The sequence below is a fragment of the Plectropomus leopardus genome, chromosome 3 (genome assembly GCF_008729295.1).
Source record: "Plectropomus leopardus isolate mb chromosome 3, YSFRI_Pleo_2.0, whole genome shotgun sequence".
Classification (NCBI taxonomy): Eukaryota; Metazoa; Chordata; class Actinopteri; order Perciformes; family Serranidae; genus Plectropomus; species Plectropomus leopardus.
In genome coordinates, this window is record NC_056465.1 from 14,855,927 (window position 1) to 14,882,230 (window position 26,304).

At 40.9% G+C, this 26,304-nt stretch overlaps 1 protein-coding gene across 1 annotated transcript in view; it reads right to left on the minus strand.

The window, feature by feature from the left end:
* Positions 1-26,304, minus strand: part of nek7 (NIMA-related kinase 7) — a 69,222-nt gene that overhangs the window by 27,796 nt on the left and 15,122 nt on the right. The window contains exons 2-5 of the mRNA XM_042515112.1: positions 17,032-17,119; positions 9,105-9,245; positions 8,361-8,423; positions 4,479-4,589 (exon numbers count right to left, since the gene is read on the minus strand). Coding sequence (XP_042371046.1) covers positions 4,479-4,589; positions 8,361-8,423; positions 9,105-9,245; positions 17,032-17,091 — 375 coding nt within the window. The 5' untranslated portion in view covers positions 17,092-17,119. The remainder of the gene's footprint in view (positions 1-4,478; positions 4,590-8,360; positions 8,424-9,104; positions 9,246-17,031; positions 17,120-26,304) is intronic.

Below are 26,304 nucleotides of genomic sequence, written 5' to 3' on the forward strand. Positions count from 1 at the left end.
TTCATTTCGGAGGGCTGAGTGAGCCGTTCTAGATCATTAAGAGTGGGGTCTGTACCAAGAGAAGCCACAATGATGACAGAGCTCCAACTCAAGGCATAATGGCGTATTGATCGACAGTGACAATAATCAACAAGTGACGACAGTAACTTTTCCTTAAACAGCAGTGGGTAAGACTGAAAAGATATAAAAAGTCTGGCAGCCAGCAAAGACTTTATGGGGCGTCCTCATGGCTCTGTTTACAAGAAAGGCAAGCCTGGACTTAAGCCAGCTCGGACGAGAGTCCTGTTCATTACAGTAACAATATAAGCATGTAGAGGAGACTTATCTAGAAAAATGTATACCAAGTCCAAAAGTACAATCAACATATTACAAGAGCTTCAACAACAAAATAACTAGATATATCAGACCTAATAACATTATTCACATTACAGAAGATACATCCCTAATGACAATATAAATTGTATTTATGGATTTTTCTCTTAAGTTAACAGTCATATTTTGAGCTAATGTATGTGCATTTTGCAAACTGTAACAGAATCTGCTTACAATCAGACAGAACTGCCTGTCTGAGCTACTGGTGCATCAGATGTAAAACTGCAAAACAATGATCACATATGCTGCAAACATGAGAGCCACAATATAATTCTGATTATCATCGAAACATGCTCAAAATACCCTTAAAAGCTCTTAAAATGGCCATAAAAACTTACTGGAATCACTTTACCTGACATTTTGTTTTGAAACAAATTTATTTTGTGAAATAAAGCAAATATTTTTTGTATGCCACAGACAGGACAAATCCTTTTTTAAGTAAAAAATCTCAAAAAAGTCAAACTTTTTAACATTTTGAGATGGCATCACATTTTTCAATATGAAATATGCAGATGCTTAATGAACATTTCTTTTTTCTTTTTGATGTTGGTGTGTATTTCGCCTGTTATTACAAAGTTTCTTTTATTGTTGGTTTCCCAGATGCCTATCTGGGTGCTACTGTACAGGATATTCACATTTATTATGGATTATAGACATTAACCATGATTTACTTATTGAAGCGCTTTTTTGTCATGATTCGCAATAAAATCGAATATCGTCCCATCTGTATTCTACTATATAAATGAAATGTCCTGTAGTCTTTAGTGTGGTCACGGGTCAAAGAGGACAGAGGAAAGGACTGTTAGAATTACTGGTCACTCAGCTGAAGTAAACAATGTGAGGGACAGCAAGAAAGACACAGTGTGAGAAAATAAATAGACAGAGAGGGAGATGCACGGGGAGACAGCAAATAGAGGAATAATGGAAGAATGTAAAGGAAAGGTTGCGGGTGATGGTAAGAGATACAGAAAATGAAGGAAGGTATGAGAGGAAGAGAGGGATGGAGGAAGATAGATGGAGAGAGGGAGGGATAGACCTTGGCCTACATCCAAACAAAGCCTTAGTGAGAAGCCATTCTTCCCTTGCCCTCCCATTTCCATATCAGAGGACTGTTTGATGTCAATGGGGGAGCACATAGACGCCCACCAACACCACCACCACCCTCCTCTCCATGCCTTTAACAGCAAACACTGCACATGCAATATTCTGTAAGTGCATGCAAATCAAGGACCATTTGATTTCATTTGAATTCTGAGATGGTCAGAAAGAGAGTAATAGAGAATGAGGGAGGGAGAGGAAAAAGGAGGAGAGAGCAGCGTGGAGGACGAGGAATCAAAAAGAATAAAAAATGTTAAATTCATGCATCGGGGGGGTTCTGTTTTACATATGGCACACTGTTCGAATGTGTTTACTTCACATTACAGCCCAAGGAGAGGGGGGCTAATCCATGGCACGCACCTCTGGACTGCCACTGTTACATTAGAAAAACAAATCATTTACAACTGTGAAGGAGACAAATGGTGAGGAGGAGAGGCATGTACTTGTGTTTATGACTGCGTGTTGTCAGCAACCATAAGGAGATGACACAGTCTGAATGCTCCCAGCATCCTCGGTAGCTTGGCTAAGATAGCAGTGATGCTCAGCAATTTGTTATCTTACCTCTTCAGGATGCCAGGATGCGTCTTTGTAAAGTGCATCTGTGAACATTGAGCGATGGTTGTGTGCACATTATTTGCTTACACAGTACACCATATGTATGTATTCAGTGTGTGAGTGTACTGGATATATATCACCGGTGTAAGTGTCTATGCTGAGCCTGCCATGTTCACTCTCTTGTACCGCTAATCCTCGCCTCTCCTAATTTGCTGTGTTGAACTGTGCGGATGTGGAGCTGCTGAGTATGACTCCAAACAGCTTGTCGAGCTGTGCCGATACAACGCTGCGGCATCATTTATGCATGGGAGAAGACCAGGCTTTTTACATGCACACCACTAATTTGCTATCCTGGCAGGTTTTTATAATAACTGGGGGTTTGGTCTAACTCAAAGACGAATAACAGGGTGAGCCTGGGATGTAATCACTTCCACTTTTGAACAGCCCTGTTCCTTCTGCTCCAATTTCAACGAAAACACCCCCCTCCCCACAAAAAAAACCTTGTTGATCTAGGTCTAAGACATGGTCAACTTAACACATCCATGGGCTCAAAGCCTCATATTAATTCTACTATACATTCACTTTTATTTGGACTCTGTTGATTTTACTGGTTATAAAATTATAACATCTCTTTTCTAAGGGAGATAAAAAGCTGGGCAGACTTTGTTTGAATGACATCTGGACAGCATTGAGGCAAAAATAACAATATACATTAGGAAAAGAAACAATTAAAACCTCAAGTTTCCCCAAGTCCTTCACTCAAATATTACCACTAATGACAGCTTATGTGGCCAGTCTCTCACCTCAAGATTTTAAAAGATATGAGGGAGAACGTAAGATTGAAGCCAGATATGTTCAGTATTTGTTCACATACCCCCTACATTCAACACAAGCTGCAACTTTATGACCATTAATCATTGCTTGATTCTTTACAACTTCCCTTTCTCAGTCTATACAGACAGCTGGGATTAAAGGGGGTTGCAGGAGGCCTGATATTAGATGGTTTTTGGTTTCAGTATGGAATGAATGATTCAGATTGACTCAGTGTCCAGGTAGTCAAAATCCCGTAACAACCACAGACCACAGACCTCCTGCCACCATTCCTTCAGGCCACGTCAGCAGTGTGTTGCTTTCATACTAGTATTCCTTTTGACACTAAAGCTACGATATGGTGTTGGTCTGGTTGGACTGATTATTTTGTCAGACTTTAGATAAACCAGAATTCCCCACTATCAAATGACTGGAAGACACTGGATTTTTGATTTATCTAAAGCCCCTTTCCCACTGCACAAAAAAAACACCTGCTAACATCTGGCTTTCTTATTCACTCCCTGGACAGATGATTCTGCAGTCTACATGGAAAGTGATCGGCTCCAACTCTGATCAGCTTCGATCAGCTGTGAAATACAACACCCAGATGGACTTGCTAATTTGAGTACCTTTGCTAATGCAATGTAATGACATGCCGCCATAAAATACCCTTTGTGTCTGTCCCCATAGCATTCAAACATCATTCAAAATTTTGTCTGCACCAAGTATGAGAGAGAGACTGTATACGAAAGAGATATGAAAAAAGAAGTAACCACTAAAACATTTTCACTGCCCCCAGTACTGCTTTCTTCTTTTTACTGACCTGTTTAACAGACCATTTATCATCCATGTCTTCAACATGACACACAAGTAACAAAAAAACAACAGAAAGTCATGCTTGTCTGCTGCAGGGCCATGTGCACGGCACGTCTACTAACAATGGGAGAGCCGTCTATCGGCTACCCTTAGAAGGTTTTCCTGCATTTAAAAAAACCTACACTTGTTTGGTGGAAAAGGAATATAATAAACCAAGATGGTTGAGTCTGTGTCCTTAAAGCTAGTCTTCAATGATTTTCAACCAGCTTTGTATCATAACAGTGTGGATAGTATGTGTATATGAACTGTGATTTACTTCCCTCTATCTAACCAGTGCCTAGATCTCTGTGCTCCCTTCCCTGCAAAACTATGCCGGACAACACGTTTGCATTAATATCAATATTCTGTTACTGTGTATTGCCTATTTCTCACCTCAAATGTTAGCAGCCAGCCACAAATGTGTCAAACGTTCAACTTCGTATTACGTCAACCACCAGCAGGAGCATTTATTGGTCCAGTGTAGTGCTGTGTATTTTGGTAGTTTTAGGTTTTTCTACCTCTTGAGAAAACTGAATGCCACCGCCCTTTTCCTCTGTTTTTTCTTTTGTGTGGCACCAATTTCAAAACTATTTGCGTCTTTCTACTGCAAAGACAGCCAAGTTTCATGAAAAGACAATATTTCCAGTGGTGAAATACTTTTTTAAGGTTCCTATGGTTGAGTGTTATTTTCAGTATTTCATGACCACACAGACAAATCAACTACACTTCCAGCAGTCTGGGCAAGAGTGTGTTAGCTGGTGGGTCTGCTGTTGTGGAGAGTTCCTTACCTTGATCATACGGGAGAGGTCCCCTGCATCCGCTAGCTCCAGGACTATGTTCAGCTCATTGTCCTCAATAAAAGACGCATGGTACTTTATCACATTGGGGTGGTTCAATTGCTGTGGGAAGAAAAAAACAAACATGTCAGAGAGAGAAAAATAAAAGGCTAAGAGAACACATTGGTGACAGTTCCACGGCTCAGACAGTACCTGATCCAAGAGTGAAAATCATTCATTTTAGAAGCTACAGACAGCAGCTTCTTCTTGCAAACTTGTTGCACGATTGATATGAAAACAACGCTATCAGCTGATAAATAACAGAGGTGTATGTCATAAGTTGTGCAATTCACTGTACTTTCACCACCAATTAAAACAAAACAATTGAACCCATATTTGGTAAGTGTGGACCTAATGAGACAGTTTTGTCCTCCAGTGTGACAAAGCTGGGTGACATGTCACAACAGCCCCTCTGTCTGTGATGACAACAACCCATGTGTGAAATACACACACACACACACACACACACACACACACACACACACACAAACACTGACAGGCTGACATGGCTGGCAGTCAGAAAAACAAGCATCCCAGGCTCATCTCTGGCTGAGATTCCTTCCTGTTGGTTGGTCAATAAGGCAGGAACAGCACTCCCTGTAGTAAACAAAAAGTCTCTATCCATCCAGAGCAAGAAGAGGAAAGGGGGAGGGAGAGAGAGAGGGAGGGAGGGAGGCGCAATGAAGGGAAAGAAACAAATGACACAGTGACACAGACAAGCAAAAGAATGATGGAGACAGAGCAGGGTGAAGGGGTGGGGAAAGAGAACAAAGGTGAGGAAGGGAAAAAAGAGCAGCAGAGGGATACGGTGAACAGAGTTAGAGAAAGGGGGATAAGGATTGGTGATATGTGGAGAGCTGGAGACATGGAGCTGTGTGGCGTGGCAATGTCGAAAAAAAAGGGGGGGGGGGTTGTTGTGATGCGAGCAGACGGAGCAGTGTGACACGTGTCCTCCACTCGCCTCCGCTCTGCTTTCTCTGCTGTGATTAAAGAAATGTTCATGCTCCGGATGATGCCGAGAAGAGGGGAAAGGAGAGCACAGTACAGTACACTACGCAACACTACACTCTCCACTCCGTCTCTGCATCCATCCCCTCTCTGACTTGTTCTCTCTTTCCCTTTCCTCGCATCTCCATCTTTCCTTCTTCCTTCCCTTGTCCTCTCTTGCCAGATGTATTTTTGGCTCAGAGTGGCAGTTCTGCACGGCTCCACACTGTAGCACAGCCAGGGAGTGATGACAAGCCCGCCCCAACCCACTTTTCTTCCACAACTTGAACCTTAGGCGGAGGATGCGGAGAAATAAAGAGATATGTTCGCATGCAGATGTTTATGTAAATGATGGATGCAATACAACAGCCATTCATTGGGAAATATCTCATAGAGTCTTGCATGATTATGTAATTACACATGCTCGCTGAGACCCACCAGCGTGTGTAATTACTTAATCATGCAAGACTCTATGCGATATATTTGGTGAGCTGGTGATGTGTTTCAAAGAAGAACAAGATACTGACTAATGCAATCTGATGGTACAAAATTAATCATGTTAATTAGGTTACAGTGTATTTATAAATGGAATTATATGCTCATAGGAAAGCAGCTGGTAGGAATATGAACAACAATATTAAAAAGTACATTAATAAAACATTCTAGTGTATTCCATCTGAGAGAAATTAAAAAAAGGCAGCTTTTCATGTCCATCACCAGCAGAAATTAATGCCTTGTGTTGCAGGACATATTGATATTTTTCAATTCACTGAGCAAGAAAATTAGTAGATACTCTATTTTGGGTTGTTTGTCCTTTAGGGGAGAAACTAAACATGGACTAAACTTGCAAATAAATGCACTGTTCATAGAGACCTAAAGATTAAAGTGAATTTATAGTGTGTGTATCAGGTTGAATGAAGCTGGTTGCTGCCAGTTCTCTGTCTTGTCTGTAAACCTCTGCTATAATCTAATCAGATGCAGAACCCAGACATGCACGCACACACACCAAACATTTTTACAGAAACACAGAGACGCAAACACACAGACATCATTACAGCTTTTCACTGCTGATTAGGGCAGATCATTAGTCTTCAGAATATAATCCAGGCATGGTAGTAACCCACAAGCGAGAGGAATTCACAGCTGTGGGATTTCAAGAATGGGGGAAACTAGCAGATTGGCAGGGAGCAGGCTATTTCTGCAACCAACATTCCTATCAGCGAGGATTTAGACAAAAGGACTGAGCGAGAAGTGAGATTCTCAAGTTGAGATCATCATGCCAGAACGGGGAAATACAGATGAATGGGCAGACATAAACACAGACAGACAAACAAACAAATAGGCAGACTGTTGAAAGGCCATAACTGCGTGTGTGTGCGTGCGTGCGTGCGTGCGTGTGTGTGCGTGTGTGTGTGTGTGTGTGTGTGTGTGTGTGTGTGTGTGTGTGTGCGCGCATGTATGTGGGTGTGATCACGCGCCAGTATGTGTGTCATTCCAGTCGGTCCATGCCAGTGTGCCTCTCATTATTCTGATTTGGCTGTGTCTCCTGTTGGCCTGTCTAGTGGGGGATAAGGCAGAAGGACTGTCTCTCTCTCACACTCAGCCCTTTATTATCAGGCTGGCTGGGCAGTGTAGGGCCGGGCATAACTTCCATGTTCACTTGCAATCAGCTTACAGGATGAAAAGAAGGGAACAAAAAGCTCTGAGGGGGGAAAACGAGCAAGGAGAGGGAGAGGAGAAGGGATGGATGGCATGAAATGGGTGAACAAGGTATAGACAGAGGAGATGGGGACAAAAGGGAGAGAAGAAAAAAGATCCATGTAATGACAGAAAACTAAAGTAAATTTGGGAAATGAGAAACATAGTCACCTGGCAGAGTGCGACATTTAACCCTGCCCTGACCCCTCTTAGGAGGTCAGAGATACAGATCCAGGCAAACTCTGCTGTCTCATGCCGTCAAGTCAATGATCTGCGACTCAGATTACAGCTCTCTACGGGGTCTCGCCTGCATCAGAGTATTGTTGTCTTTGATTGGCCCAAAGAGCCCCAGGAGCTTCACTGATGTGTTTGAGTGGTACAAACTAATTGGTTTTGTTTTCTTTCCCTAATGTGTATGTGCACAAACTGCCTGTAGTGCACATGCATGCGCAGAAAGGCTTCATATACGGAAGGAAACGCTACCAGGAATGCATGAATGCACACGATCACACCACAAACACACACAACATTGACACACATCTAGGATCTTGCAGACAGGGGGAGATATTGAAGCTGTCATTAGTTTGTTCATTAGTATTTGAGAGAAACTGAGCTGACACATGTTTAAGGTAGTTTGATAATTGAAACCACTTCGTTGGAGAAAAAAAAAGGAAAGCATGATCAGAAAAGGGAGGAGGTAAAACATCAAGAGGCACATGAGGGAGACTGCTAAATTTCTATGCTGATGCACTGTTGCCCGGCTCTAAACATTACAAAAAGATAAAAAACAATAGTTTTGGCATTTAAAAAAAGAGTCAATGTGAGCCTGGAGGGATGTTACACTGGTGCACCCCTGCACACACACACTCAAGCTTAAAGACATGTGGAGACAGTAATACACATGTACTGTACGGTCACACACACATACTCATAAAGATTCTCACTTGTGTGTGCAAACACCCCTCTGCATTCATAGCCATGCAAGGAGCTACGTGCACACAAATGCATGTGCCCACACATCAACACACACAAATCCTAGCCGTCTGGTGCAGATCAATTGTTTTCCTGTGGAGGAAGGTCTCAGCTGAGGCACCTTAAGAGAACAGAGCGCTGCACATGACGCCGTCTCCCTCCTCTCTGGTTCTTTACCTTAAGGAGATCTATCTCTTTGATGCAATCTTGCCGAGCTTTGGCATCCATCAAGTCGAATATCTATCAAGAGATCAAAAGGGGAGAGAGAGACAGCGAGAGAGAGAGAGAAAGAGAGAGAGAGAGGACAGAGAGGGGTGTTATGACATATTCAAGAAATGTAAAGATGGAGAGATGGAGAGAAAATAGGAAAAAAACACTGAACAAAAAACATGGTTGCTGTTATCTAAAGGGTGACGTTGGAGTGACTACAGGTGTTTCACATCTGACTAACACACACATATCCCTCTGTGGGGTGTGTGTGTGAAGTGTGTGTGCATGTGTGTGTGTGTGTGTGTGTGTGTGTGTGTATACATGCTCAGCCAGAGCAGCATATCCTCCTGGTGGTGGTGTGTTTGTGTGTTTGTTTGTGTGTGTGTGTGTGTGTGTGTGTGTGTGTGTGTGTGTGTATACTGAATGTAAAATGCATATTTTAGTGGTAATGGTTTCTCAGTGTGGTCAATAGTGTTAAGCAGTAGTTTAATTTACACATACTAATGAACATATAAGAACGTGGTTACTCTTTTCTTGCATTTTTTTAGCACAGTGGCATGCTATTTGTGTTTAATTCACCAAGCTTTCATGAGTTCACGAAGTTGCATAAAAAGAAGAGGTGTAATGGTATGATGACTTTCGACTACAGCTGAATGTTGTACAGGAAGGTGAGATGAATCACTTTGTCGATGAAGTATTACTGCGTCATACCTGGACTTTCTTCAGGGCCACTGATGTGTTGTCTAACAGGTACCTCGCCCTGTACACCTCACTAAATTGTCCACGTCCAATCTTCTTCTCAATCTGGAAGTTTGCCAGTGAGTTATGGCCCATGTCTGGTTGTAATGGTTTCTGAAACATGAAAAACAATTCTATTAACAACTGCGCGCACACACACACACACATGTGCTTGTTCACAAAGCATATGCACACATGAATATTGCAAAGGGGGAAAAAAAATGAATTACAAACATTGTGCAGATGTATTTCTCATTGAAGTGCAACTAGCTCCACATTACTGAAAGAGGAAAGGATGAGGGCTGCAGAATGCGGGTGAAACTATGGTGAGGCCCCAGCTTCTGTAGTTTGTTTTGCTGAGAGGCTGCTCTAGGCTGCTGATGATTTGACTGGCATTAAGCTGATGTGTGAAGGGATACGCACACACTTTCAAGCAGCACCAGATATTCTGAATAAAGCCCATAGATGGAGGGAAATCCTTGTTTAATGTATTACTACAGTTAGCAATCTTTTATCATAATTGCAGATGTGGATTAATGTAAACCCTTTAATTACACCTCATACTTTCTAAGCAGGCAAGTGAACCTCCCTTGGCTTCCTGGGTGCTATTTTGTGGCTAAACCAGCATTCTGACCTCCCTGAAGTAAATGTGATCTATGGTGAACTGTGATCTAAAATCTTTTCCCTGCAAGAGTAAAATAACATATCCTATTACATAATTGCAGGCACCTCATCATTCCACCTAACTTGGTTTTTAAATTCAAAGGAATCCAAAGTCCTCCTCCTTCCTTTGTCTGCCAAGTCATATCAGTGACAGTTTTGGCACTGGGCCACACACCACAGGAATCCTCTCCTCGTTACACGATTGGCTGTGAAGGCTGAAACAATCACCTTCCACAATTAAAAAAAAAAGAAAAACACTCAAAAATAAACCAGAATGAGCCCCTTGGATATAATGTGTGAAAAAAACACAGAGCAGGCTGCATGACCTTTCCAGCGTTTTGGTAAACTTGTACAAGGCGTCGGCGGGAGGAAACAGAAGGTGACAGATATCAGAATGCCACATGTCACCAGCACTTCTGCTAGTGTGGCCGTGAGAGCAGCTCAGGGGCAAGCGACTTGGGCCGGACGAAAGAAAGACAAAGAGAGGGAGAAGGTCAAAAATTAATCTTCCAAGCACTAAAACACACAAGAACTCTGTTTGACAGAGTTACCATCAAAGAGGCTTTTTAGGATTCCCTTAGCCGTCCAGTTATTACAAAGGATAAGATTTAATGAAAAACGAACAATTAAACCTAACAAAAATACTGTAAAAGAAAATAAGTTTAGTGTGTGGTTAATAGGGCTGCAACAAACTGTTTTTTCATAACTGACTTCTTCAACATCAAAGGGCCCATAATGCAACATTATCATGATACTTAATACAATACAATATTATTGTGATTATAAACATTTGACGATATGCTGAGTATTGCAATAACATTTATTGTAATTTATCATCTTTTTCAAGAGCTACTTTTAAAATCGGTTTTATCTTTTAAGATAAAGTTTTTCGGTCTGTTCATCTCCGTTCTGTAACTGTTTTTGCAAATTGTATGCAGTGGACTAAGAAAAGCTATTGATTATATTCATCTAGTTGGCCACCCAAACTTTATTTTTTATTTTTAATATTTAAGATTTATACAAAAAAAAAACATTCTTGGTGTCTGTGTATTGATACAACATTGCCACACAAAAATATTGCAGTAACATGCTTTTTTCTCACACCCCTAAATTTTAGTCTGTAAAGTGTAAAAAAAAAAAAAAAAAGTTTGCCCATCTCAACTTTAAAGAGCAAATAGTTACATCTTCAGATTGGTTGTTTTATCCAGTCAATAGTCACTAACCCACAAATATTCAATTTACAATTATATTAAGCAGCAAATGCTGCCATTTGAGCTGTTGGAACATGCAATTTTTTTAATCTTTTTGTTTATTTGACAGTCAAAGAAATCTTCTAATTTTGTCAGTTTTAGTGGTCAACAATAAGAATTTGTCTTATAATGTAAGCCAAAATGTTTACTGTTGACAACAATCAAGTGGAGTGCTTTTATCACTTGTGTAATTGTCTGCATGCTGACAAAATCAACCCAAGACTGAATAATGTCTAGCACAGATTAACCTATAGCTTTATTAAAAAATACAAAGGATACACACATCAACGGTGAAAGAAGCACAACTCCAAAAAGGATTGTTCATAAAGGTATCACGGTTGTAATGGTGGGCTGGCGGCAACCAATTTAAGCATTTCATTGTTTTTTAGAGTTGAAAGTTGACAGCCAAAGGAAGAGGCGCGAGCCAATTAGATGGCCTGTCCAATTAACACTTAACACCGTCGAAGTGTGTGCATTTTTCAGCATGACACCACCATCATGCCGAGCTGTCTGAGAGTCACTGTGACAGAGAGCATGACACACTGCTCCACAGCCCATTGTTCAACATCACAGCAACTCAACAAAAAAATGCTTTGCTGATAGCTACTACTGAATGTTTTAACAACAGTAGCATATTGTTCCAGTGTGGACTTCACATATGAAATAAACTTGTGTAGAAGACAGGAAATAGGCAAACCGAAACAAAGATCAAAAAGGTGCGTCACATTGACGGTCTGACCATATTGTGCAATGACTTGTCATAAGGGTGACAGAAGCATTTGTGCAAGGATGGACAGTTCGAGGTGTATAAATTCAGAGAGAGAGGGAGGGAGGGAGAGGGAGGGAGTGGGGGGGGGGCAGAGAGGACAAGAGGGCATTGCTTTCATTCGCTGCGTGGTAGCTTGACAAATGTTAGCATGAGCCTCTAAAGCGCTGTGACAACCGCCTGCTGAGAGCACAGTCTTGCTAATGTGTCCTGGCATGCCAGCCCCCTAATCACACATTTACATATGCAATGACCTACATTTGCATGTCAGATCGCACACTGTCCGGCATGATTAACAGTGGGCACCTCCCTGTGTGGAGTCGCCCTGGGTGGCAGCAGAGGCCGTGCGAGGGCGGAAGAGAGGGCTGGAGGGAGGGCGGCTTTTTTGGCAGCCAAGGGGCCGGGCTGCCAGGCAGGATTATGTCAGCCAGCGGCCCCGGCATTAGACACTTCATTAGAGCTAATCTGTTTAGCAGTGGGCAGTGTATGTAAACTTCACAGGCCATTTGCGGCACCTCTTCGCCCCCTGGCCTGGCCTTCAAAGGGCAGCCAGGCCAAAGCTGAGTGACAGGCCGTCTCATCTGCCGCACACGGGTGTCACACAATCAGGAGCTCCCAGCTGAAACACAAGGCCCTGCCAAGCAGACACACTCACACACATAAGGGGAAGTCACAGAGGAGTGACCCTGAATGACACAGGGGTCAGTGTCTGAACAAAACTGGGAGGAGTGGGTTATACAGACTGCTGCTTGTCAGGATCCAAACTTGATTGTTTGTGTGTTTGTCAAATACAATGATAGAGCCCAAGCATGAAGGCTTACCTACTGGAGCTTTCAGAAGAACAAGTGTTGTGCTTCTTGTTCATTTGAATGGGTAAAGCAAATGCTACTGGGGGTACATATTTGATTCTTCCTAAGGAGAAAAAATATTCAGAGTGCTTCAGCACAAAGCTTCATATTGATCTGAAATACATTAATCACTGTTTTGCATTTGTCCATCACAAACTTCGTCATTTAAAAATTGGTAAATGACTATACTCAGGGTCAGAAGTCAGATGTCAGAAATGATCGCTGAGTCCAGGCTTTGTTATAAATAAAGGCTGAAACAAAGAAACTGATAGGCCCCTTGATTACTGCCATCTCTTTAATTCTGACTTTCAATTTACAGACTGTCTTCATGTTTGTCTTGACTTACATTTCTGTGGTCTGCTTACTCTTCTCACTCACATCATTTTGGTTGGTGATGGGGACAAGCTGCAGGGGATGGAGATAAGTGGCAGCCGTGCAAGGCATTATGGGTAACGTCTGTGAGGGACAGCGTGTCTTGGGTATAAAGGTGACACACAAGCGCCATAGGCAACTCACTAGCAGGGGGATTGAAAAAGAGAGAGAAGGAGGAGAGCGAGAGACAGAGGGAGAGCAGACAGACAGCTCATCGAAAGAAGTGTGATACGGGCTGCCCAATAATGACACCACTGCCAAACACAACTGACAAGACACATGGAGGGTGGAAGAGGGAGAGAGAGGGAGAGTGAGAGAGAGAGGGAGAGGGGGGAAAGACAAGCAGCAGAGGGGCGAGGGTGTGATGTGACAGCCCAGCAGTGCCAACGGCTGCCACAGAAGGCCAGCGGCGGCAGAGAGGTGCGGTCTCCCATGGACAGAGACAGCAAGGGATGCAGTAACAGAGACAGAGACAAACTCAGGGTGCGTCCACACCAAGCAGGCTTAATTAAAAAAAACACATCTCTCAATTTTAGTACACTATACAAGAATTTTACACAACCGAAAACTAAGCATTTAAAAACATAATCTCTAGAGTGAGGCTGTGGCTGTGTCGCTTCAGTGTGGATGAGAAAAAATACAAAGTACATGGAATAAAAATAAGAGGAAATGAGGAAAGAAAAGCAAGAAGGGTCCCAGGTCAGACACAAGCCTGGAGTGATGCGGACTCACGGTCTGTGCCTTAAACCTGGTAGCTTAATCCAACCTAAATTCATTCTAAATCTTAACAGCTGATCACACAATACATGCGTTGTTATTACCTATATTTATCAGGGATGCACCAGTTTATTGGCCAATTTGTCAGCCAACATACGCCTTGTAGACTGCTGTTGGCCTGTCAGTAAATAAGGTGGCATCACTGATGGCAGTGGCTGACCTTTTTCTGCTGTGTCACTTCTTGTAATTTTGTACAGGCTAAAAAGCAGGGCTCTAGACTATCGGCAGCCTTGAGACACTAAAACACAGCAATTTTATACAAAACTGTAAAATTCATCCCACTTTTACTGTCTTGGATATTTGGCTATTGCTAATCCTAACAATAGCCAAAACCAGGGCAACTTTGATCTGCACTGTTTAAGTGTCATATCGGCAGAAATGTTTATTTTGGGCCGATGCAGATATTTCATTTTAAAGCTGATATCTGCTGATAATGATAATGTGCTGATATTATCACGCATCCCTAAAAATGAGTATTAGGCAAAGTTACATTATAATGTTCTCATGTTGTGTTCAAATGTAATCTTGCGAAAATTTGGTTGTTGGCAAGAATAAAAGCAGTTGTTTGAAGGAGAAATTAGACTTAGACTTAGTTGTTTTACCTGCAATATAAAATAAAATGTATCAGTATATCTATATCTGTATCTATATCAGCCAAAAACCTTAGTCTGTGCATCCCTAGTATTTATATTTATTTTTTCATATGATGTTTGAAGTCATAAAGTAGTGACCAACATTCAGTGCAGTACCCTAGAAAATAGTGTTAACCTCATTAACAGTTAGCAATTATGACAAAATAAAACAACTTTTTCTGCTTGATGAGATGTTGGATGAAAAAAAAATAAAAAACTGTATACATGAGAACAAATGGATTGCAAGTTTAGCTTTATTAAAACCCAGAACAGAGGTTTAATCAGCTGACACCAAACTAATAACCGTGTCTTTCTCAGGGCTAACCAGATGTTGGCTGTGATGCACAGTTTTGTTGTTTACTGACCAAAACAGGATGAGTAGGAGATATTGTCATTTGGTTTGTTTCTTTTGGTTCATACATTTTAGTATGGAGAGGAAGCTCCACAAAAACAACCTCAAAATTTTAGTGTAGACATAATCTTCCACATGTAAACAGTGTTTAAAGAATGAGTCAGATTACTGTGGATGTAGTCTCCAAGAGGGACAGGAAGGGACACAATGAGAGACAGAGACAGCAACTGGCAGGCAGGGAGGCCACCAGTCACCTGCCCCCTTGAGCGCAGCACCATGCAATATTCATCCTCAGCCAACCGGCAGGATTCACCCCAAAGGTGCCTATCGTTCTTCTCCTCTCAATCTGCTCCACAACCGCACCGCCTTGTCTCAGCGCTTACAGACAGATCTGTGTCTGTCAAACTCTGCAGTGACGATCAAAATCTGATCTGAGGGGGCCTCCTCACCAACCCTCCCACTCACTCAAAGAGCAAATGCGCCATTAAAAATGCACATCTTACCAGCTCATCTCGTTTACCTAATGCATATGCATCATACCTCCGGGACCAAGAGAAATGATATTGCAAGCGATACAGAATATCCTTCATCACATATACAATTCAGATTTCTTCAGGAGGAGGCTGGTGGGTTTTTTTTCCCCCGTGCTGCCGAGCAGACTGAACCTTGGGAAAGTGTGAAACAGATACAGGACTTGTTGAAAGACACCCATCTGGATGGTGCTTAGACAGCCATCTACATACTCTGACTCTTTCTCCCCATCTCTCACTAAATGTGAAATCAGTTCAGACATCTTCTATAAGAGTGAAAAAACATGACGCAACATAGAAAGTTCACTATACCACCAAATAACCCAAGCACAGAATTAACACTGATGTAAACTGCTAGAAATAGAGTGGAAAAACACACAGAGAGAAATCATTAAGCCTGAACAATAACACACAATCAACTGTTGGGAGATCAGTGGAAGATCTAGTGTCTGTGTGTGTATGCGTGTGTGTGGGGGGGGTGGTTTCCTAAGTGAAATAAATCATTAGAGCTTTTATCTGACTTTCTTCTGTGTGCAACCCAATTATCCTTAATTTTGCAATTACAAATCTTAGAATAAATTAACCCCCTTGGCAATTCCTGTGTTAATGTTGCAGTGCCCTTGCATACGCAAGAAAAACAACAATTGAGAGTACAGGCCTATTTTTAGTGTTGTTTCTTCCTCTAAAAAAAATCCACATTTACTCTGGGGCATATGGATGATCCTCTTTGTTAAAAGTCTATTCAATAGTTATGGAGGCAAAAACATCCTTCTGGAAAGAAATCAATGGACCTGATGTTGGAGGGCGGTATTAAAATCCAACAATGACCAGATCTGCACGGAGCAAACCTGAGTTGTATCGAACCAAGAGAGGCATGCAGGGAGGCCAGGCTCTGCCAGCCTTCAGAGCTCTGATCAATAGAAACAACTCAACATTCATCCACTGCTGTCTGTCTCACACACAGGCTACAGCGTGCTCTGAAAGGCACGGCAGGATTGACGCGCAGAAAAAAAGGGTAATGCAGAATATTTACAGTCTGAAATAAAAAAGAAGGTGGGATACTGTGCTTGCAATGAATGGATGAAGGGAAAATATCTTCACAAAATATTAAATACTTCCCCTCATGTCAATAAATATACAGGGAAACACTTTGTAGTGCCACAATCCTGATTGAATGTAACAAAAAATGCCCACTATATGAGAAATTTGACATCGCTGTAACAAATGATTTACTGAAATAGACACCTTTAGCAACATGAGTACATCATATAGATAAATATTTTATGATGCTACATTCCTTGGAAATGTTTATTGTCAATTAATCCGTTTATTTTCTCAATGAATCAATACGTAGTTTGATCTATAAAAAGGATGGCAAAATATGTTGATCAGTATAAATATTCTGTTGATTATTTTCTCGATTAATCAGTCTAAGTGTACGTGGATGGTAAAATATTTCCATCAGCGTTTCCCAAACCCAAGATGATGTCTTAAAATATCTTGTTTTGTCAAGATTTTTCATTGCAGCATTGCTCACGATGGCCTAAAACAACCAGAGATTAAAAAGAAGCTCCCAGTGTATAAAAGGTGCAACAAAATATCTGCCAGCTGACAATTTTCATCATCTGATTTTACATGTGATCCTACTTTACAACCCAAGTTAGCGGTTTGGCTCGTGGTCATGTGTGTGTCTGTGTGTGTGGAGTCTACCTGGGGTTGAAAGACTGGCACGGCTGCTTGCTGTCCTTGTGGCTGCGTGTCCATATCCATGGTGTTAGGAGCTTGATCCTTTACACCTCTGAGAATCAAACACACGAAATACAACTTCTGGTTAGTCAACCCAACACTGAACAACAGATGAAACACTGAGCAGTTATTTCCTTTAAAAATACCAGTAAATTCTACAACAGCATTTCGCAACAGAAAATAATAACCTCAGTCAACTGGACGACTGTTCTCTGTTGTTCAGCACTAAACTCTTGAGCGCTGGTTGCAGCCAGTATCCAGTTTCAGCAGAACTGGATCCCACGTCATGCCTGTGGATTTGACACTCTTTGTCTGGGTTCCTCTCAAGTTGCAGTATGGCAGAGCTACAGCGGGCAGCGATATTAATCTGAACAAAGAACAGATAATGCCACTCTATATTTCCTTGGCATTCCTCCAAGGAACCTTTCATGGGAATTACTGATTATACCGGAATTTACGCAGTTCTTCTTCATTTTCTGAGAAAATATAGGTCATACAGAGGTGAGTGTGTTGGGTATGAGTGTTTGCCACAGTGCTGTTTAATTGCATGTTCTGGCTTGTAGCCTAGAAGCAAACTAATTGCATAAGATACTCTACCACCAGTTGCTTGGCTTATCACCTCACTTAAATCAGACAGTGCCATAATACGAAATGCTACCTGATTGAATAATTTAGACAAATCTTGAAGAGTATGATGCAAAAATTATATTCACACATGCAATTAGCTTATGATTCCAGTCTCCACCTAACTCATGCATGTGAGAGGAACTCTGATTTTGACAGCTGCCCTGGGATCACTTCCCATGCATACTATAATGCACATAATGTGTATTTACATGTTACACAGCCTAACAATTCACACCAATTTATTTATAATTTACATATGATACAGTGCATGCTTTAAAGCAATTATGTGACATTCACAAGTTAACGTGTATGTGAAATTAGGTGTTTGCATGTATTCAATACACAGGATAAAGAAATGGGTGAACACACACTGTGATGTTAAAGAGTGTGTACATGCTGGGGTACACATGTATCTGCATACACACACTAGGCAAAAGCATTAAGGAGCAGAAGCTATCGACAGGGGTAGATTTAAAAAAAAAAAAAAAAAAAAAAAAAAGGCCAGACTTTGCATATTCAGTCGTCAGTAAAGGAGGAAAAAAAAGAATAATACTATATATGGCTTGCTACCCATCCAGATTCTAGTTTAGGGTTTTATGATGATCTGTTGTCTCTTTGCAAAATTTACATGAATACTGTACATGCATGCAAACACAAATGGACAAACACACACATTAAAGTTCCACAAAGCTAAAAGGGACACAAAACACTTCACAGTGGGACATTTGCATGTTTTTCCACTAGAGTGAAGGCCGTCTGTCTGCTGATCTGTCAGTCTGTCATTTGTGTATTTCTAACTGTCTCTCGTCTCTGTCGCCTCAAACCTCCCAGGCCAATTAAAAATCCCCTGGTACAATGGAGTGAGGAGAATGGCGCAGCGGAGCCGTCTCTCTGCTGATGTTGTCAGTCCTTTTTACTAAAGGTTAATAATGCTAATTGGACATCTGCAATATGTATACGTATATACGCACGGCATTGTAAGTGCAGGTTTGTGTGTTGGGGGGTTCTTTAATATGTGCATGTAAGAGAGCATGTGTATGTGTGAGTGTGAGCATGCAAGTATTTTGCAAATGCTGTAGTTGTTTATTTTAGATTAGTTCAGGTTTTCTTTCCGGGGGTTCGCTGGCCTTCATGTGAGCTTTGAAGCTCATGAAAATAACTGTTTGCACAACACCATTTCTCCTGGGATTTCATTGACTATATTGGGAATATTGTTTTCTGAAATTTACATTAAACGCTTGTTTCAAACCGGATAAATCAATTCAAATGCAAAAAAAAGGTTTACAAATAATAAGGATTTAAAAGCAGCCACTGCTGAAGGCAAAAAAGCAAAGTAGAAAAACATTGTTAAATATCCAATCCTGAATATTTTGGTTCTTTTTTTTTAAATAACTTTTTATTGAAACCCACTGAGGAAAAACAATTTTTTGACGTAACTTCTGTAAAGACCTAACACTGGTTAGGATTTGTAAATGCACCATTGACACCATATTGATTTTGATTAACTAGTGTCCCATCCAGTGTCCAAACCAAGCTTCCTTTTTTTGACTGTGCAGTAATAAAACAATCTTAAAAGATAGGCAAAGTGGTAAGAGCAAAATAAATCATGTTTCCCATAAAAATCATAGAACACACTACTTGTTGTTCCCACACTAAACAAGTTGACTTATGTGTTGAAAATCCTTAATGTCTTCAGGAGGGAAAATAATCAGTTTTCCTCATTAACATGCAGATCTATGCAGGATGTTGATTACAATTTGATTCAATCACTTATTCTACAGGGAAAACCTGTGATCGCAAAGTAAAACTTCATCTATCAGATGTTTTGAATTAGTATGTTTACAAGACTGACGAGCAAAAACAAACAGCATCATTACAATACACTGACCCACATACTGTGCACAGTTGTGACAGGATCATTATAAACCGTAACGGTCGATTGCGGAGGTCTGTAGTAATGTTATTAAATTGTAAGGATTGAGTAGGTTGTTTGAAACAGTTGTTGTAATGCCAGTGATGATGATCAAATGTGTATCATCGTTATCAAATAAAAAACTTGAAAAAATAAAGTTTTTGCATTTTTCCTCCAGTCAGCTCTTGTACAAGAATTATGCTAATCCCTTCACATGAATAAAAACAGAGAGCAGCAGCCTCAGAAATAAAAATGTACACCAAACCCCAATGTATGTTTTTTAATTTGGCTTCAGGTCCTATTAGGACAATCTGGAAAATGTCCTGAATGTGCATGGAGACATTTATCTAGGGTGAAAAAAGGGCCTATTAGATGGAGGGCGACTAGCTGCATGTCTTGGCATTTTGTTTTCGGTGTCACAGGGGACTTTACAAGTCACCCACCCAGGTGGCCTTCCTGCCTCTTGTAGTGATTCTTTGCACTTCAGCCTTGTGTTTTGTTAGATTGGGGCTGGCACCCTTACTCCTCTCCCTAACCCTCTTGTGTTTCTGACTGTCTACGTGTCAAAATAACCAGGGGGCATCTGAGCTGCTTGACGTTCTTTCGCCTCCCACATTCCCACGTTAACAAGATCAATTAAGACTGCCATGTTAGATTAATGCACACCAGGAAACCAGGAAACAGCACAATTAACGACGCTAGCTCAATCAAATGAGTCAAGGTCACACTCTTGGGGCTCCCATTCACACACAGTTCAAGTAATGCGCAAAAACAGCTTTTGTCCTTGTGACCGAAACAAATCAAACACGCAGATTGATTTAAACTTTCATCATTTGGACCTTAAAGCTACTAAATGTCTGTCTTTAGAAACCCCACCACGCTTTTCACTGTTTCTTTCATCATCTCTGATCCATAAAAAGGTCCTGCTCTCTTGACTTCCAAAACATTTGTTGGGCACAAACAGCAGTGGAAACTCAAGGTACCAGCCTTTCTGACATGATGGACGAGAAATAGTGGTGGGCTGGCTAGGATTTTGGCAGCGGTGGGGCAGCAGCAGCTAAAAGCTAAATCCCCTAACTATTCATAGATGCATGCCAGGGACTAGTTCAGAGCTTTGGTCTGAGGCAGCTGCAGATATAGATCCATGTTTAGAGCGTAAGCAGAATCGATACAGGCTAAACATGAGGACATGCAATATAACCGTACTATAAATTGACGAGGACTTAAAATTACATATATTTTGATTTTATCATCTAAACTTGGTGCCATTGGTGTTACCTCACAGCTTTGAAGTCACAATCGGATCAACTGTCAAGCTATTATATTATTTAACTCTCCACAACCATTTCCATCACGGCTGAGAGGTGTGAATAATCATTTCACTGCGGAGAAAAACTGGCGAGCTCTACAGTACATTGGAGCAAGTGAGCTAGCATGAATGCCATTTATCTCTCTGACAAACTGATGGTTGTTTTTCTGTTGAGTAGTGAAAAAAAACTCCACATCCAGACCACCAACCACTGAGTGTAAACAAACACTGTTTTCTGACTGTGTTCCATCTAACGTGAGACTCCAGTCCGACATTCTCACAGCAGGCCCAATCACACGTCGGTAATTAAATGATAGAGCAGGGAAGGGAGGAACAGAGAGAGGCGGAACAAGAGGGGGGAAGAAAAGGGTATTAACAAGACTATTCAGCAATTTTCTGTAAACAGTCTTCTTTGTTCTCGCACTTGCTTTTCTTTCTTAATCACTTACACATCTCTGTCTCTCACCCTCTTCTATCATACTCATCTCAAATCTGTGATTTCTTTTTTTAACGTTATTTTCCTGTGACATGCGCTCCATCCCCCACTGTACTGTGCAGAACTATATACCCTCAGCTCAACAAGAAATAGACTTTAAGTCAAGAGTCACTTAAAGCTCCAGTTCCCCTGAAGGCCATAAAACCTTGGCGCCAATCCAAAATTCCAGCCGTAATTAAAAGGGGCACTTCAGCGATTTATGTATTACACTTTCTTAACGTTGTGGGACTCATCTGATGACATCATCAGGGTTATTTTTTTTCAAATTTTGGACAGCTCCATCTAGAACCATGGTAGACATTACACAACCGTTTTCACAGGCTCCTCGTGACCAGTAAACTAAACTTCATGAATAAAATCAGCCCTTTTAAGACAATGGAAAAATCCCCTTCTTTTCCATATACTTCTCTTGATCTACAGAGCAATTTTAAACACTACTGGTAGAAATAGTAATGTTCATGGCTATGTTTTCACTAGTTTAGAATCACCCGTAACAAAGAATAGTAGTGTTTTCTATTCTACATTAGAATGAGCTGTTTATATCTTTACACAGCGCAGGTCCTTTTCCACAAAGTCCCTCATGTTGATCTACAGCAGCCCACAAGAGACAAACCAAATACCGCCTCTAGATAGTGTCAATCGCATTTTCCCATAGGCCAAGGTACTTCTCCTATACGCTTGGCACATGGGAGAAGGTTCAGTTCTGTAACATCACCGCTAGATGCCACTAAATCCTACACACTGGACCTTTAAATCTCTTACAATCTAATCTATCTTGGGGCTTTCTTGATTGACCAATAGGTGACTGTCGCTGCTTGTCGCAGTCCGGCTATGATGGTGCCACCTATGTGCCACCCAGGATTTCTACAGAGTCAGTTTCTGAAAAACAGACTGTGCCAAGCACACCACTGGTTTAAAAACATTTTTAGTTTTTTTTTATAAGGGGATCATTACACTCCTGATTGTTAACTCAAGATTTCAAGAGAGACAGGCACCATCACGCTGTGCCTCCTCCATAAATTCTGATGTTTTGGTGGGTTCCTGAACGCAGCACGGGTAAAACACTTAATGAACTCTTTTTTTCCCTCAGCAGCAGTTTGAGTTGCAAGGTGGATAATTGATGTGTTGATGAGATCAGCACAATAAACAGTTAAGTTTTACCTTCACTGCACATGACATTGTGCTGCTCTGTCTGTGCCTTAAGTATGCTCTATGTTCTGAGAGTGTAGCGAATGAATAATCAAATGGTATATATATTTCAGTAGTGCTACTAACAAATGTTTCAGCTCCAAAATTAGAAAATCAATATGTGGTGGCAGATGTTTTACTCATGGCAGGCCGCCACAATTACATGAATGTGTGGGAACTCCTGACCAAGAAAAAAAAGCTTTTTAAAACAATATTTTATTGTCTGTAGCTTGTTTATTAACCTATTCTGCCAGAGAACTGTTCTTCTACATTATTTCCTTTACTTTCTCTTCCTCACTAAAAAGTGCTCCAAAAAGTACACACAAGTTGGCCACGGTGGACAACAAGTTGTATGAAAGAGCACATCGTCTATCAACTGGGGCAAAACTGAGTGGGAGAAGGAAAAAGTAAGAAGGGGACAGCAGGGATGGAGTAGGACAAAGTGGGACATATGCAGAACTGGGAAAAATGGCAGGAAAGGGGAAAAAAGAAGCTTGTTAGCCCTGATGTGTTCTCGGTCCTTTGAGAGACGGTGTGGAGCTGTGCACAGAAGTTGGCACTGGCTTTAGCTCCTCTTTAATCCCCATTTCCTCCCTTCTGCATTATTCATTTAAAACAGAAGAAGAGGAAAAACAAAGAGAGGGAGCCGATTATAAAAAGGTGGATCAAGGCAAACTGTGAGGGAGGGGGGAGGGGGATGAATGGTGAAGTGAAGGGGAAGGGTCCTGGAATTAAGCGGCCCCGAAGAGAAGAGTGCTAAATCAGCTCTCAATCCGAGGACAATAAATATGAACACAGACTGATGAGCTCAGAGACGGGCAAGAAAGGAGGTGGAGAGAGGGGTTTTTGGGGGGTAAGTTAAAAAAGGAGAGAGGAAAAATATAATGTGACACTATCCGGCCTGGGTGTAGGATGTGAGGGAATCAAAGGCACCTTTGAGGAGCCAGAAGACGACAGTGAAAGTGCTAGAAGAGTGGTGTCCATGATTACAAGAAGTGGAGAAATCTTTGAGTCTGTGCTCATGAAAGCCCACCCCAGGCCTCGTCTGAAACCCCTGCTTGACGAACACTGATGATACGGAAAGAGGAAAAAAAAGAAGAGAGAGGAAGAGGACCACTAATGATGGAGGGGTCCGGATACTACAGAAGCAGCGCACTCTCCAATTCATTTTAATCACTATTCAAAATCATTAGCCCAAATGTGCGAGCACTCGTGTTCGTTGGACAACGAGCCGAGAGAGAGACAGAGAGTGGGAGAGGACCAATTACACCTCAGCATGTGAGCCAGTCTTTGAGGTCTTTGAGCAAGATCGTCCAAGACTTGATGGAATAGAAAATGAAGAGAGGAAACTTTATTGTCTCTCAATCTAAGAGAAAGAAAACACAAAGATAAAGGGAGCAACCTTTGAAAATAGCCTTTGCAGAGGCAGCCAAACACACTACAGAGTCAAATCATTTAGACTTCTCCGTTCCTCAAATCTAGCTACAAAAGCATAAAGTTAATCAGGGCGCAACTCCACATGAGAGTATTACAGAATCTCCAACAGTCTGACAGAGGACCCAAACAACAACACTGACATCAAACAGGATTCATTATTCAACAGGCAGGACATGGCTGGATTAATAGCTAGGTCTGTATGTTTCTGATCAAACTCACTGTGGCTTTTCAGGCTCTTCCAACTATAGCCTGACAAAAACTGGATTCTTGAGGCCAGTGCAGATATCAGTGTTTGAGAGTCTGATAACAATATGGTTATTTTTAGGATCTTGTAATGTAAGCAGAGAAAATACGCAAAAATTTATGACAGCGTTTCTGCTTAAGGCAAGTTAGATTTAAGAGTTTTTTAATACTACTCTGAATTAAATTTACCTATTTTAGAATAACCAAAATTGAAGAAAAAAAAAACCCACCTCGAGCAACATCTATTATGGGGGGTTAGAGTTTTGCCCAAATGTTTATTGTAACATAAAACATTACTTTCATCTCGTGAAAAAAACTATGTACCTGGCATTTGTTGGAGAGTATTCTTGGCGTTATTTAGTTTAACTCTGCATGTTGTACATATATATACTGTAAAGCCCTCTAATGCTAATTGCGGCGTGCTTTGTGATGGGGCTACAATAACTTTTGACTTGACTAACCTCTTAAACACTTTGGTTGCCTTTGGGTATTAAATGCACTATATAAATAAATATACTTTGCCTTGCATATATCACTGTTTTGATTTCCACCAGAAGTCTTTTGCATGAAGTACACTGAGCCACATATGCAGCAGCTTGTTCTAGTTTTAGCCGTGCCAGAAAAATTTTGATTAAATAGCTGCCTTACATTGAATTTTGCACTTACTCATGTCATTTAGGGTGCAGTGTCAGCAAACTGACAGACAGTGAATCCTCTGCACTTGGCATCCCAGCTGGAAACTAAATTTAAACGTTGTTGTTCTGAGTGACTTTAACTTTATATTATATTATATATAACATTTTATTTATTCAACACACGTAGAACACATCAGAAGAGAAGATATAGACAAAAAAGCTCAAATACTTTTAATACTTTTTGTCTTTTCATGTCCATATCCAACCCTGATAAGTACATTCTCAATGGTGATATTACTTCCCAAAACGAACCTATATCATTCAACATACACCGCAAACTTAAACCGTTTACAGTCCAGTGAAAGTAGCATGAGAAATACACAAATATGTATGCCAAAACAGTAATAATAGTATTGCCCATATTTACTGCGACCATTGTTCATTTAAACATGCCCATTTTCAGCTGTAACCTTGCTGTGATTTTTTCCATATTAAAGACATTTTTCACCACTGATTTATGCTGGGTGGCTGCAGCTTTAGCCAGGAGGCCGTTATAACTTCTTTGCCATCGAGAGCAAAGAGTGAGGATTGATATTTTAATGCCAATTAAGGCCTCACTTGTGAGTTGAATAACTTCTAAAAAAATTTGCAGGAACCCTGTATCATATGAATGCCTTAAATTTTGTTATTAAAGAATGTGACAAAAATGTGGTCTGACCGGGACATTTAACAGCTGAAAATTGTCTAAATAGATCTTTGGTATTTTTCAAATGCAATTTCTACTTATTTAATTGGCAGATATATATGCACATACTGATACATCTGCAATTAGTTAGAACTGGTTGTTAATATATGAGCACAGCCGACTTACCGCTTTAGCTGTACTTCAAACTTAATGTAAAGTGTCTGCATCATGTGTTTTGGAGTTAACTTTGACAAGAAGAAACATTAAGTATACAAAATGTAAACTGTGATGTTTCTGTTCTGTGTGTATGTTTGAGTGTGATATCTTTAGACAACTCAGACCTTCATCCACTCCCTGGTGGAGGGAGCATGGAGAATTTTTTATTCTTTTTAAAGGGAATTAAGACAAAGAAAACTGCTGAGGTCCATAGGGACACTACAAGGCCAGTGATCCATAATGCTGCTTGCTAACTATTTATAGCCCTCCTTTACATTTTTCACTTTCACATTTTTATAGGCTAATGATTATTTCACTGCAAAAGTAAATAGCACAGCACAAATAGCCTGGGCTTCATGTGAGGCCTAAATTGATTTATCCCTCAACAATCCAAATAAACTAGCACAGTGCTCTTCTCCAGTGTATGTACATTTCACCTACTGCAGCCTCTATAAAACACATCTGCACTATCACCCGACCCTCAATGAA